Genomic DNA, 12,200 nt, shown 5'->3' with positions numbered 1-12,200 from the left:
GTTCATTATTAACTGATTTATTTGAGGAAAAAGAATTGGTCCTTATTATTATCACATGCTATTGCTCCATGATCTTTGACATTTTCAGGATCATGGTAGAGGGATGCTGGATATCTCAAACCTGCTAGCCAATATTGGATCTATAGACCAGAATCCCCCACTGTTTCCTAAATGTAATCTCTCATGGTTTTAACATGACTCAGGCCAGTTCCAATCATTTTGAGCCATCAACCAGAACCTAAGTGAAGCTGCTATTATATATGCTATTATGTTTTCTTATTGCTCTAGCTTCAGCATGCAGGGTGAGCAAGTTCAGCGGAACTGAACTATCTCTAATTCAGATTGTATGTTTCCGTGATCCTAATGATGCAACAGGTTTTTGTAGCTTAAAATAGCTTGCCATCATCTGGCTTCAATGTGTGGTCATCTGTTCTCTCTCCTCAGTTAAAGTTGAGAGAGACGTGATACAAAACACATCTGTACTCTCAAGCACTACCTTGAAGTGCATGGAGTTCGGTTGCCTGATAACATTCTTTTCTTTCAGTGAAGGCTGGGAAAGATGATATAAACACTCAAGCACTGCAACCTCTTTTCTTTCTACTTTAGTTGCTGTTATATTATCCCATGAAATTATGTTGATCTCAGCAATTGGGATATAAAATTAGCTGGCATGCACTTTCATCTTACTCAAGCTTTTATCTATGTGATCTACAGAGACAAAACCTGAATCTAGTTAGTCCAGTAACTACATCAGAACTAATTTGTAAATATTTAATATTTTCAATTATAAATGACAGGTTTGTTTTGGAATCATGTTGCAAAACCGCCTGGTGAGTAAATTCAGGGCACAAATATCTGGCTGTAACTAATTGTCCATCCATTCCATTTTCCCCATAGTCTTATCACATTAGACTTCACATTCTCAACTTTAAATGTGTCATGTTCTTTTATGATGATATTTTCATTACACATCCTGTAAATAATAAATGTATGGCAGCTTATTGGACTAATTTGACCACAGCTGTGGAATGTATAACTGTTGATGTTTATTGAAATTTCTGAGCAATCGGATTAAGACTGACATGTGACACAACAAGCTGTTAATTAATTACCTTATTGTTATAATCTGGAGAGTTTAGGCCAAATGGGGGATCTTTTTAGGTTTATAATTAACAAAAGATCAGACTAATGTGGTCCATGAGAGATTTTGAGTTTTTTGATTTTTTAATCAAAATCTCAAAAGCTATTCTTTGATGAAACTGAGACAGAAGGGAAAGACTGACACAAATGATTCTTTGATTCTTGTCTAATTGCTATTGCATTATTCAGAATGTTCTGGTTTTACTGAATAATAACTGAGCTGATGCTTGCTGACAAGTGTAATGCAAGACTGGTTAAACATATTAAGCAGTAGCTATGAACATGAAAAATGTAAAGAGAAACTGTATATAAAGCAAGACATGCTTAAGATGCTAATGAACATCAACACTGCTGATCCATTAAGGAGGTCAGTGATAGAGCAGTTGGACATAAGTTGACATCACAACCTGGAGGAAAACATTTCCTTAAGTGAAACATTTTTGGATCTGAATAAACACACAAATCAATTTAATATACCTTATTTACCATATATATTGGGAATATATATTGAGACATGATAAAAAAAATTTTCCTGTCCCAGAACATATGGTGAAACTTTTTTTCACCTTGGTCATATGTCCCAAAACTTAAGAAATGAAATAAATTTGTGTTGAATTTGTGCCACGCCCCACTGCATGTTGCAGTAAAATAGATAAACAAAATGCTAATAAAATAAATGAAACTTTGTATTGTTATCATTTATTCCTTTTTTCATCATAAGCATTAAAGAATAAAATATATCCACAAACTTTGTATATGTGACGTAGGCATCCATACTGTAACTGTATCGCTTATGTTCGATAACAGACGACACATTGTTCACTGACGTCAGCATTGAGAAACAAATGTTTGGTTGTACTCAGAGGTTTGAATGTTATCCAACTGAAAACTGGATCCAACAAAATCACAAATGAAATAGAAATAATTGACTGATTGCTTGAAAACATCTGCCATTCATGCATGACAGTATTAGGTACAAAATAACCAAGATTGAATTATATCAAGGTCAGCTATATGATAATATCTTGCAAAATAAAAATCATTATATGAAATACATTCACTTGAGTGCAAGTGACATCTTTGTGCTTGCATGGGATACAAAAAAACTATTTAAGAAAGTTATTGCTGTGTATACCAGCAAATAGAAACTCTGGTTGTGAATAAACACAACTGGCAGTGAGCAGTAAACCAATTGTTTGAACTTACCAACAGGAGACTGATAATATGATCATTAACATGGTGTATTTTAATTTAACTGCTGGGTGGGCTGACAGTAAGATGGGGGTTAAAAGTGTGAGAATTAGCCCGACTGGTGCAGAGTTTTTTAAATCTGACTTTAGTCATCGCAGTTTCTGCTTCAGGAGATGTGCTGCCTCAAACAATAATTTTTCATGGCATGAACAAATATTCATGCACCGAAAAAATGAATCATACGAGTGCATGAGATGATGCTGCAGTGAATTAAAGAGTTTTATCTCAAGCACAGTTTTATATTTTTTAAAATAAAATTTCACTAGTAGTGCATTTTTTGACATGTAATTTTCAAGTGATATATAAGGTGTCTGACTACTTACGACTGAAAAAAACAATGTGTCCCAGAACATACAGTGCACAAAAAAATTATATTAAAAATTAATTTATGGTTTCTCAAGAAAAGTTGGTTTTATCAAAGTATCTTTTCTTAGTTCCATTACCAAACTTTTGTGGATGGCTTGCACTTATGTCAGAGGTCAAAGCCACAGTAAGTCTAATAAGAAATTTTTTTTTGTAAATTAAGTTTAATTCAAGACCGCACACCTTCTCAGGCCTTTGAAACCCATAGGTCAATAATCTCCAGTCAGCAACACCCTACAATCACCTACAAGTAGGACTATTAAACATGGGATGTATGCATCGTGTGTTTGTAGTGGTACTCATGTTGCAATTTGTTTTATTATCAGAAAATACCTGCCTATCTTGAGCAAGTTTCCAGAGAAGTACATCTATGAGCCCTGGGCTGCACCCCATGACATTCAGGTGAAGGCTGGTTGTATTATTGGGAAAGATTACCCTCATCCCATCGTGGACCATGACAAAATGCGACCAATAAACATTAAAAGGATGGCAGAAGCATATGGCAAGAAATTTGATTCTGGCCAAGATAACACAAATGGTAACATTACAAGAACTTCTTTTTGACAATGGAAATGTATTAGAGGTGTGAACTTGTCTCAGAGAAGAAAATTAGCATGTCCGAGTATAATTTGAAATAAATCTTAAGTTTTTTTCTTAACTGTGTTTGACTGTGCAGATTTAAAGATGTTCCTTGCTTATTTAGAACAAAATACTCCAAAATGACTGATGTTATAGGAATTACAAAGACCAGGGCTGCCTAATAAACAGTTTATGAACAATTGCTCCCAGCAAGTAAGGTGAGGTGTCATGAATTGTTCATTGTCTGTTTGTCCATCCAAGCTTGTGAACACTCATAGGTTAATGTACCTGGTTATCAAGTCAGGCATACTTATTGTGTCCATCAACAGTTGCTATTTTGACCTTTGTCTCACAATCACAAGACAAGTTTCAACCAAATTTGCAGTAAGGATCCTGGGATTGAGGGCTTTCAGGTTTTTCCAAAGAAAAGACTATCCACCATAAAATATACAGTTGTTATTAAAAAATTAAATGACTTCTCAAATACCACTGAAAAGATTATTTTCAAATTATGGTGTTCCACCATCAGATATGGCAACTGTGACTAAGAATACAAAAATCCTTTTCCTAGATTTTACAGAAGGCATAATGATATGAAGGGTTTGCATAATTTTACAAATGTCAGATATGGCTAAAAATATAAAAACTTTTTAATTTACATCTAAAAATTTTTTTTTTACAGACTTTAACAAAATTTGACAAGAAGCATCCTCCTATGAAGGACATTTAATATTTTTTACAGATCTGCCATCTAATATTGCCATGGCCACTAAAATTATTAAAACAGTCAAATGACTTCATTTTCTAAAACCACCATTTTGACTCTAAGGTCTTAAGCTATGTAACAGAAAAGAGCAAAAACCAAGTTTTGTAAAATTCAACAAAAATTTTTTTTCCCTGAATACAAAGTGAAAATTTAAAAAGAACTTGTTGTTTTGTGAATGAAATCCCATCGAGTTCCAAAAGTTCTATCACAAGTCCAGAAGTATCGAGTATTCCGAATGAACTCCAATCTTGAATGTACCGATTTACCAAAAAATTTGAATAGTGTTGATGTGCAAACAGTCTTGATGTATCACAATGATATAATACAAAATGTCTCTAAATGAATTCACAATAACCCCAAAATAGTGAATTAGTCCCAAAGTAATAATAACCACTTTATTATTCCAGTGAATAATTTAAATAAATAAATCCTCTCAAATATTAACTGAATGCAACTAAAGATTTAATATGTAGATAGCCTGGTTAGATTTTCATTTAAATGTAGCAATATTTGAGCATTTTCAAAACTAAATTTCAGAATTATTTTCAACTCGGACATTTTGGTCTGCATGTCTGCATTGTAGACATACGTGTCTTACAAACATAAATCAGACATGGCCACAGTGACTAAGAAAAAAATCTTTTAACAGTTTCCCTAAAAAGCATTAAGAGAATTTGAAAAAATTATAAACAGAAAGCATCCTGGCAGCAAGGCAGTTCAGTTTTAAACAAATGATGCTGATTCAGCACAGTTTTTGTTAAGTTTATCTACCATCAAATATGGCCACCATTACAAAAGATTTAAAAAAACACCTTTAAATGAATTCTTTTTTTCTTCAAAAAACATACTAAGTAGAATGTTACTAGAATTGAAGGGGCCCAGGGTGACCAAGTAGTCTCAAGTGTTTGCATTTACACTGCCATTTCACCTCCATCCACAAGGGTTTAAGATTTGGGCTTGGTCAATGTGGGTGTGTAAGAAAGCTTGACAGTAGCTTCTTGTGGATTGGAATTTCCTGCATTCTTCATCCACCAGCCGACCTTATACTGAGAAATGGAGTTAAACCCAAACAACAACAACCAGATTTAAAAGAATGTATCCTAACATTAAGGGCTTTGAATTTTTTTCCCAATGATGCCAATATGCCATCAGATTTTACCACCATTACTACTGGATACAAATGGGAAAACCTTCAAAAACTTTTGAAATGCCACTCATCAGAATTTGACCAACTTTAACAGATAACATCTAGTACTGTACAGACAATACTTATATACCATCAGAATTGGATAAAGGAAAAAAGTTACATATGCAATCAACATCTGAATAAACATTTTACATAAAGCATTCTGCTGAGTCCATGGCCAACTGTTTTTGCATTGGGCTATTAGGCAGATGTCAGACATGACGTGTACCTCTTGCATTGGACTATTAGGCAGATGTCAGACATCACATGTGTACCTCTTGCATTGGACTATTAGGCAGATGTCAGACAGAACATGTGTACCTCTTGCATTGGGCTATTAGGCAGATGTCAGACAGAACATGTGTACCTCTTGCATTGGGCTATTAGGCAGATGTCAGACAGAACATGTGTATCTCTTGCATTGGGCTATTAGGCAGATGTCAGACAGAACATGTGTACCTCTTGCATTGGGCTATTAGGCAGATGTCAGACAGGACATGTGTACCTCTTGCATTGGGCTATTAGGCAGATGTCAGACAGGACATGTGTATCTCTTGCATTGGGCTATTAGGCAGATGTCAGACAGGAAATGTGTACCTCTTGCATTGGGCTATTAGGCAGATGTCAGACAGGACATGTGTATCTCTTGCATTGGGCTATTAGGCAGATGTCAGACAGAACATGTGTACCTCTTGCATTGGGCTATTAGGCAGATGTCAGACAGAACATGTGTACCTCTTGCATTGGGCTATTAGGCAGATGTCAGACAGGACATGTGTATCTCTTGCATTGGGCTATTAGGCAGATGTCAGACAGGACATGTGTACCTCTTGCATTGGACTATTAGGCAGATGTCAGACAGGACATGTGTACGTCTTGCATTGGACTATTAGGCAGATGTCAGACAGAACATGTGTACCTCTTGCATTGGGCTATTAGGCAGATGTCAGACAGAACATGTGTACCTCTTGCATTGGGCTATTAGGCAGATGTCAGACAGGACATGTGTATCTCTTGCATTGGACTATTAGGCAAATGTCAGACAGAACATGTGTACCTCTTGCATTGGGCTATTAGGCAGATGTCAGACATGACATGTGTACCTCTTGCATTGGACTATTAGGCAGATGTCAGACAGAACATGTGTATCTCATGTTTTAATGTTTTTAATTAATATAATGTTTCAATTTTTGGGAGATGGTTATAAATGGGTTTAACTTATGCACTATATTGAAGTTTGAAAGGTGCTTACTGCAGCATTTTTTTAAATTCAGGTGGATTACTAAAGAAGAAAAAATCAGCTTCAGAGGATGATGATGAAGCCCCTAAGATGAAGAAAGTTAAGAAATCCAGCAACAAGAAGATGACTGATTTCCTGATGTGAAAATAGTTACATATTTGAGCACATATTCTTCAGAGTACAAATTCATTAGAGAACAGATTGAGATGGAATTATTTTCAGAGTTTATTCTCGGAACATGATTGCACGATTTATGATAATGTCTCATAAAGTGCACCCAAACTTTATCCAAATATCCAAATATGCAAAAAATCATGCATTATAATTTCATGCCCTGCTTTTGTTTACTTTTTGACTCCCTGAGTGGCCAAGTGGTCTAAAGTGCTCACCATTATGGATCACTGCTGTTTCACCTGTCTGCATAGGTTCTAGTCTCAGGCGTGGCCAATGTGGGTTCATCAGAAAGCTTGTCAGTAGCTTCTTGTAGGTTGGTGGTACTTTCAGGGTTTTTTCCAAGTTCTTCCTCCACCATTTATACTGGCTGCCATGTATAGCCTATTTTGTGCAGAAAAATGGCATGAAACTCTACAACAACAACAACAACTTCTTGACTCTAGATTTATAACAAGTTCAGAGAGTTTTCATCCCGATCATATTAATGACAAGTTATGGATATCCAGATTTTTAGTGGATGAACTAGATAGAAAATACAGGAGTGAAAATATTCAAGTCACATATGTGACAAGATACAGGGAATGGGAAAACACATTTTCATGATTGTACAGACTAGTATCTTTTTTTAGGGTCTCAAATTTCATGATTGTATGGACTAGTATAATTTTTTTGAGGGTCTCAATTTTCATGATTGTACAGACTGTAGTATCATTTATTTTTTGAGGGTCTGTTTTCATGATCATACAGACTGTAGTATCTGTTTTTTTAGGGTCTCAGTTTTCATGATTGTACAAATTGTAGTATTATTTAATTTTGAGGGTCTCAATTTTCATGGTTTTGTATTTTTAAAAAATGGAAGTACTTAAATGCATGATATTGCCTGACAAAGTTTGATAGATGTAGGTATTTAATTTCATGGATTAATACCAACAACAAATGGCAGTAACTTCAATGGTTACAACAATACGAACATTTGTATGAGCACAAATCAAACACCTTTAGAGTTCAGTCTCTTACATGCAAAATTGTGGGAATTGATGCAGCCAGTAACTCTAAGCTAGCTGCTAATTAAAGTAAATGTGAAAGATTTCTTCCTTAAACTGTCCATAAAGTTGCACCATCAGTTTCTAACAACCATGGCATTAAGACTGCAGCTTAAGAGTGATACAATTCAATTTAGTTGGTTGGCATAATGTCATCACTCCTTATGTGAATCAAACACATGACCAGCTGCAACTTGCTCAGTGCATTTACCAAGCAGTGTCAACATTTGATGTGTTCAGAGTACATCAAAGTGCAAAGATGCTAACTAAATTGAAAACAGTGGAACCCTACTTTATTTGAGCCTGACTTATGTACGAACCAACAACAGCCACTAGACTTTATAATATATAAAGACTACAAAGGAAAATTAGAATCACATTTCCACAACTGGTATGCTAAAGAGTTATGGAGGCCATCTGTGAAGAAAAAAGATGTCACCAGTGATGTACTGAATATAAAGTAGACCTTGAAACATCATCTGTCAAGCCAATTCATGATGAATGGATAATTGTGGCTCACCTGAAAATATGAGCTCAGACCTAATTATCCATGGCTTCAAGTAAGCTGGATTTATTTAATTCAACAATATCAGGACTATTTACCTAACAAACATTTGTGTATACCAGCAGCCTTTTTTGATGCAGTGTTCATTCAGTGGCTTTGTTCACAAATCATTGAAGTGTGAGTTTCTCTTCTCTGCAGCACACTAGTTTATATACTTAGTGTTTCATTAGTAATTATGCTTCAGGCAATAGTTCTAGTATTTAACAGTCATGATGTTCATTGGAATGAATCATGCATGGATAAAATGAATGTGATTTCATTAGCATTTAAATTTTTCAAAAACAGTTTCAGTTAAATTAATTAATTTGAATAACTATTAAATCTAAATTTCATAAACTTGTTTCATGTACTTTTCTTTCTTTTATTTTCAGAAATAGTAGTGTTTGAATACCTTATGCTTTTTCTTGTTTTTCTTCATTGTTACTTATCTCACAACATAACGATTCAAGTCAGTGAGTGGAAATCACATCTACTGGATACCATATAGATATGTATGCATTTAAACAATCTAAAATGCTTTTTCATTATTTTTAAAAAAATCTCCACAACAAAAGTTAATAAGTAATAATAACAGCAACACAAAACAAATGCATGTAAAAGCTAATATTTATTACCAGATTGCAGAAATAATGTTGATCTATCAAATAGTTTGTTGATCTCTAGGAATGAAACGCACTAAGAAAATGGGAAGGGTAATCATATGTTACAAATATTTGGTTGGGTCATTGAAATTCCTGTAAGGTTGATATGCATTCAGAAAACAGTGCTATTTCTATCACTTTCCTTCTATCACAAATGAGAGTAACACTTAATGTTTACTTGCTTAATTATTGTCAGCACGTTTTTGTTTTATAATTTCATGGTGTTTGCTTTTGTAATCTTGTTTTGTATGTTGTTTTGTGTTATCTAATATTGTAAAATTCTTAGAGCTTCTCAAGATTTTGTGCTGTACAAAGTCCACATTATTATTATTATTATTTTTATTATTATTGTATGAAATTTGATGCAGATTTCAATTATAAAAATTCAAGTCATATATCTAGGTACCTAGTACTGCAGAGACATTGACCAAGTTCAATTTACTAGTTGCCTTTGGTTTGTCTTCAGCATTACACAGATTGTTACTATTAATAGTATACAAGTAGAGGCAAAGCCTGTACTGAATGTCACACGAGAACCTTTTTTGCTGGCATTACACGTTGGCTATAATAGTATGTGGGCTTCACATGCACTGGCAGGCTGTAGTGTAACATGGTCATATTCCAACCATTAGGGTAATTCTGGACCTAAAAGTATGTCCTGCTGTTTACAAAAAAATATGCAAATTACTTGTTGTGTTCTTTGTTTTTATTTGTGCAAATAAGTATGCAAATTAGTTAAGATGTTTCCAGGTGGCGATTGCATCGCATGACAAAATGACATAATTGCCTCGGCATTCTCTCTTCTGCATGAGTTCAGAAGTGGCATTTATGATTTTTTTTTTTTATTCAGCACACTAGTCAGGCATCAGTCGACCAAGGTTTATATAACCTTCAATAATATAATCATTATGTTATCATAACTTAAAAGTAATGCTTTCTCTTGCTGAGAAAAGTAAAAAATGCACAAGTTTTATGATAAGTAACAGTAGTATGCAATGTTATGTATAGTGGTCAGATTTACCCCCATTTATTTTTCATAAGAGGGCAGTTGGAACCAAGAACACAAGCTAAAAGACAATGTAGAATTATGATTAGTATATATGCAATTTGAAGAAATATGTAATTAAAAATAAGTAAAAAATTAAAGGTATAAATCTTAATAAAAACAAACTATTAGTTCTCTCCACAATTATCTATATAACGATGCCACTTTCGGTCTGCTATCTCTATCTCTCTATCTGAAAAAAATGAAAAAATTAAAGCTTTTAAATACATAAAGGTAAACAAAATCTTTTGTATTTTACAAATGAAACCTGTCTATGTATGGTCCATATATGTGGTTGCAATTCACCATTGGGGTCCAGGACAACTTGAGATTAGGAATCTCTATTATTTAAAAAAATGAAGAAGTGAATCCTTTTGATAAAAATGTATGTTTCTACCAAAATCAAAAATGTACAAGGCATGCCACCTAACTGCAGAGAGAATATGCTGCAAAATTTACATAACTTTTTAGTCGCAATCTTGTACCAGGAAATGTTTATGTTAAAAGCAAAAAGTAGAATCCTGGAACTGGTGCTTCTCATACATGTGATATAGGTGTGCGGAAAAAGATGTTGATGAGATTAAAGAATTGCTGTGTGGATTCTTTCTTAAGTTTGCCAGTTTTTAAAATCAAAGTCGTGTTTTCTTCAGTGCTTTCTCTCTCAAACCACATGTTTAGCATTTATCTGCTATACTGTCAATATCCATCCATATCATTTTGTTTTGGGTCTTGTAGAAGAGGCCAAAAAGGAAAATAGTCACATTCTGTCTCTACTGTGACATACATGGTTTGCAAATCAGAAAGTGTTTGGTCCTGTCAGAAAAGCATAGAGTCACGCTTGATCTGATTTTTACTCTGACAATAAATAATTATTCATGACCATGACTGTATAGGTACACTTGGTCAGGCATCAGTTACCAATCAAAATATCCAGAAAGGGTTTCAGGCTACTGGAATATGTTGAGACCTTATGTGTAGAGAGGATATAATGTTACCCGTATCTATTCATCTCTCTTGTCCTGTCCTGTCACATCACATCCATCAGAAATGTCATCTCTGCTCATTAACTCAAACAATTTCATGGATTCAAAAAAGATCTAGTATGAGGTTTTACATTAATAACACTTGGGTCAAGTTCCGTTTTCACCAGCTTCTTTAAGCAAAATTTTTTTAGAGCTGTGATCCCAGTTTGACTTGGAACTTGGCCCTTCTTTTTTTCTATCAGCAACATTTAAGAGACTTCAGATTAGATTTGTTATGAGGGTTTACATTAAGAATATTTAGGTACAGTTTGAATTTTCCATTTCTGGTAAAACTATTTGAAGTTGTTACCCTTGTTTAATTTATATTATTGCCCTCTTAATTGGTATCTGCTCAGTAGCTAATATTTAAAGGATTATAATCAAATTGGGTCTGTGGCTTTACTTTGAAAAGACACTTTTCTGCTTTTCTTTTTAGCTCACCGGCTACATGAGCTTATGGTGGTGCATGTAGTATTGCATATGGCTTCAGCATGTGTCATCCATCCACATTGCTATTTTCAACTTCATCCTCAAGAACTGCTGGGTCAATTTCAGTAAAACCTGATGTGAATATTTCTTAGTATGTGCTCTACCAAACCAATGATTGTGATGGCAACCCTAGCAACAGTGTCACTTTCATTGAAACAAAAATATAAAAGCTATATTTGACGTAAGTGCTAGAACAGTTGAGCCAATTTTGATAAAAATGATTTAGAACATTTCTTAGGACATGATCTATAAAAATTGTGTCTAGGGTGCCCCCACCCCACCCCAAGCAACACCACAGATTACTAAACACTTAGCAATGATATGGAAAACCTAGTTTTTTACTACTTCTCTAGAATGACTTAACCAGTTATGATCAAAATTGGCAGTAATACACTGTCAAGACTATATCATGGTTGGCTCCCCTGGCAATCATTTCAGTTCCATAGACCTATTTTAAACTTCTCCAGAAAATGTGAGCCAGTTTCTTTTAAACTTAGTTTTTTTGTACATTTAATCTGCATTATTTGTTGGCTTTTCTTAATAATTATATGTTATGTATATTGTAATTAGTAACTGACCTTAGTCCAAAATCAAGTTCACTGTCTACCTGACTAGGGACATTGATTTTGTAAACAGCATAATACATAGATACAATTTTCTCTAGGAGTGTGGACTAAATATTCGATCATTATTAGT

The 12,200-nt window shown here is 34.3% G+C and overlaps 1 protein-coding gene across 1 annotated transcript in view; it reads left to right on the top strand.

The window, feature by feature from the left end:
* LOC149785218 (cryptochrome-1-like) overlaps positions 1-10,627 on the top strand; it is a 63,005-nt gene extending 52,378 nt beyond the window's left edge. The window contains exons 10-11 of the mRNA XM_089979031.1: positions 3,081-3,292; positions 6,560-10,627. Of these exons, the coding sequence (XP_089835157.1) occupies positions 3,081-3,292; positions 6,560-6,669 (322 nt within the window). The 3' untranslated portion in view covers positions 6,670-10,627. The remainder of the gene's footprint in view (positions 1-3,080; positions 3,293-6,559) is intronic.
* Positions 10,628-12,200: the final 1,573 nt, after the last annotated feature.

This window comes from Sinohyriopsis cumingii, chromosome 13, assembly GCF_028554795.1.
Source record: "Sinohyriopsis cumingii isolate HCF-2022 chromosome 13, ASM2855479v2, whole genome shotgun sequence".
Taxonomy (NCBI): domain Eukaryota; kingdom Metazoa; phylum Mollusca; class Bivalvia; order Unionida; family Unionidae; genus Sinohyriopsis; species Sinohyriopsis cumingii.
Note: the sequence above shows the minus strand (reverse complement) of the source record. Positions and strands in the feature narration are given on the sequence as shown.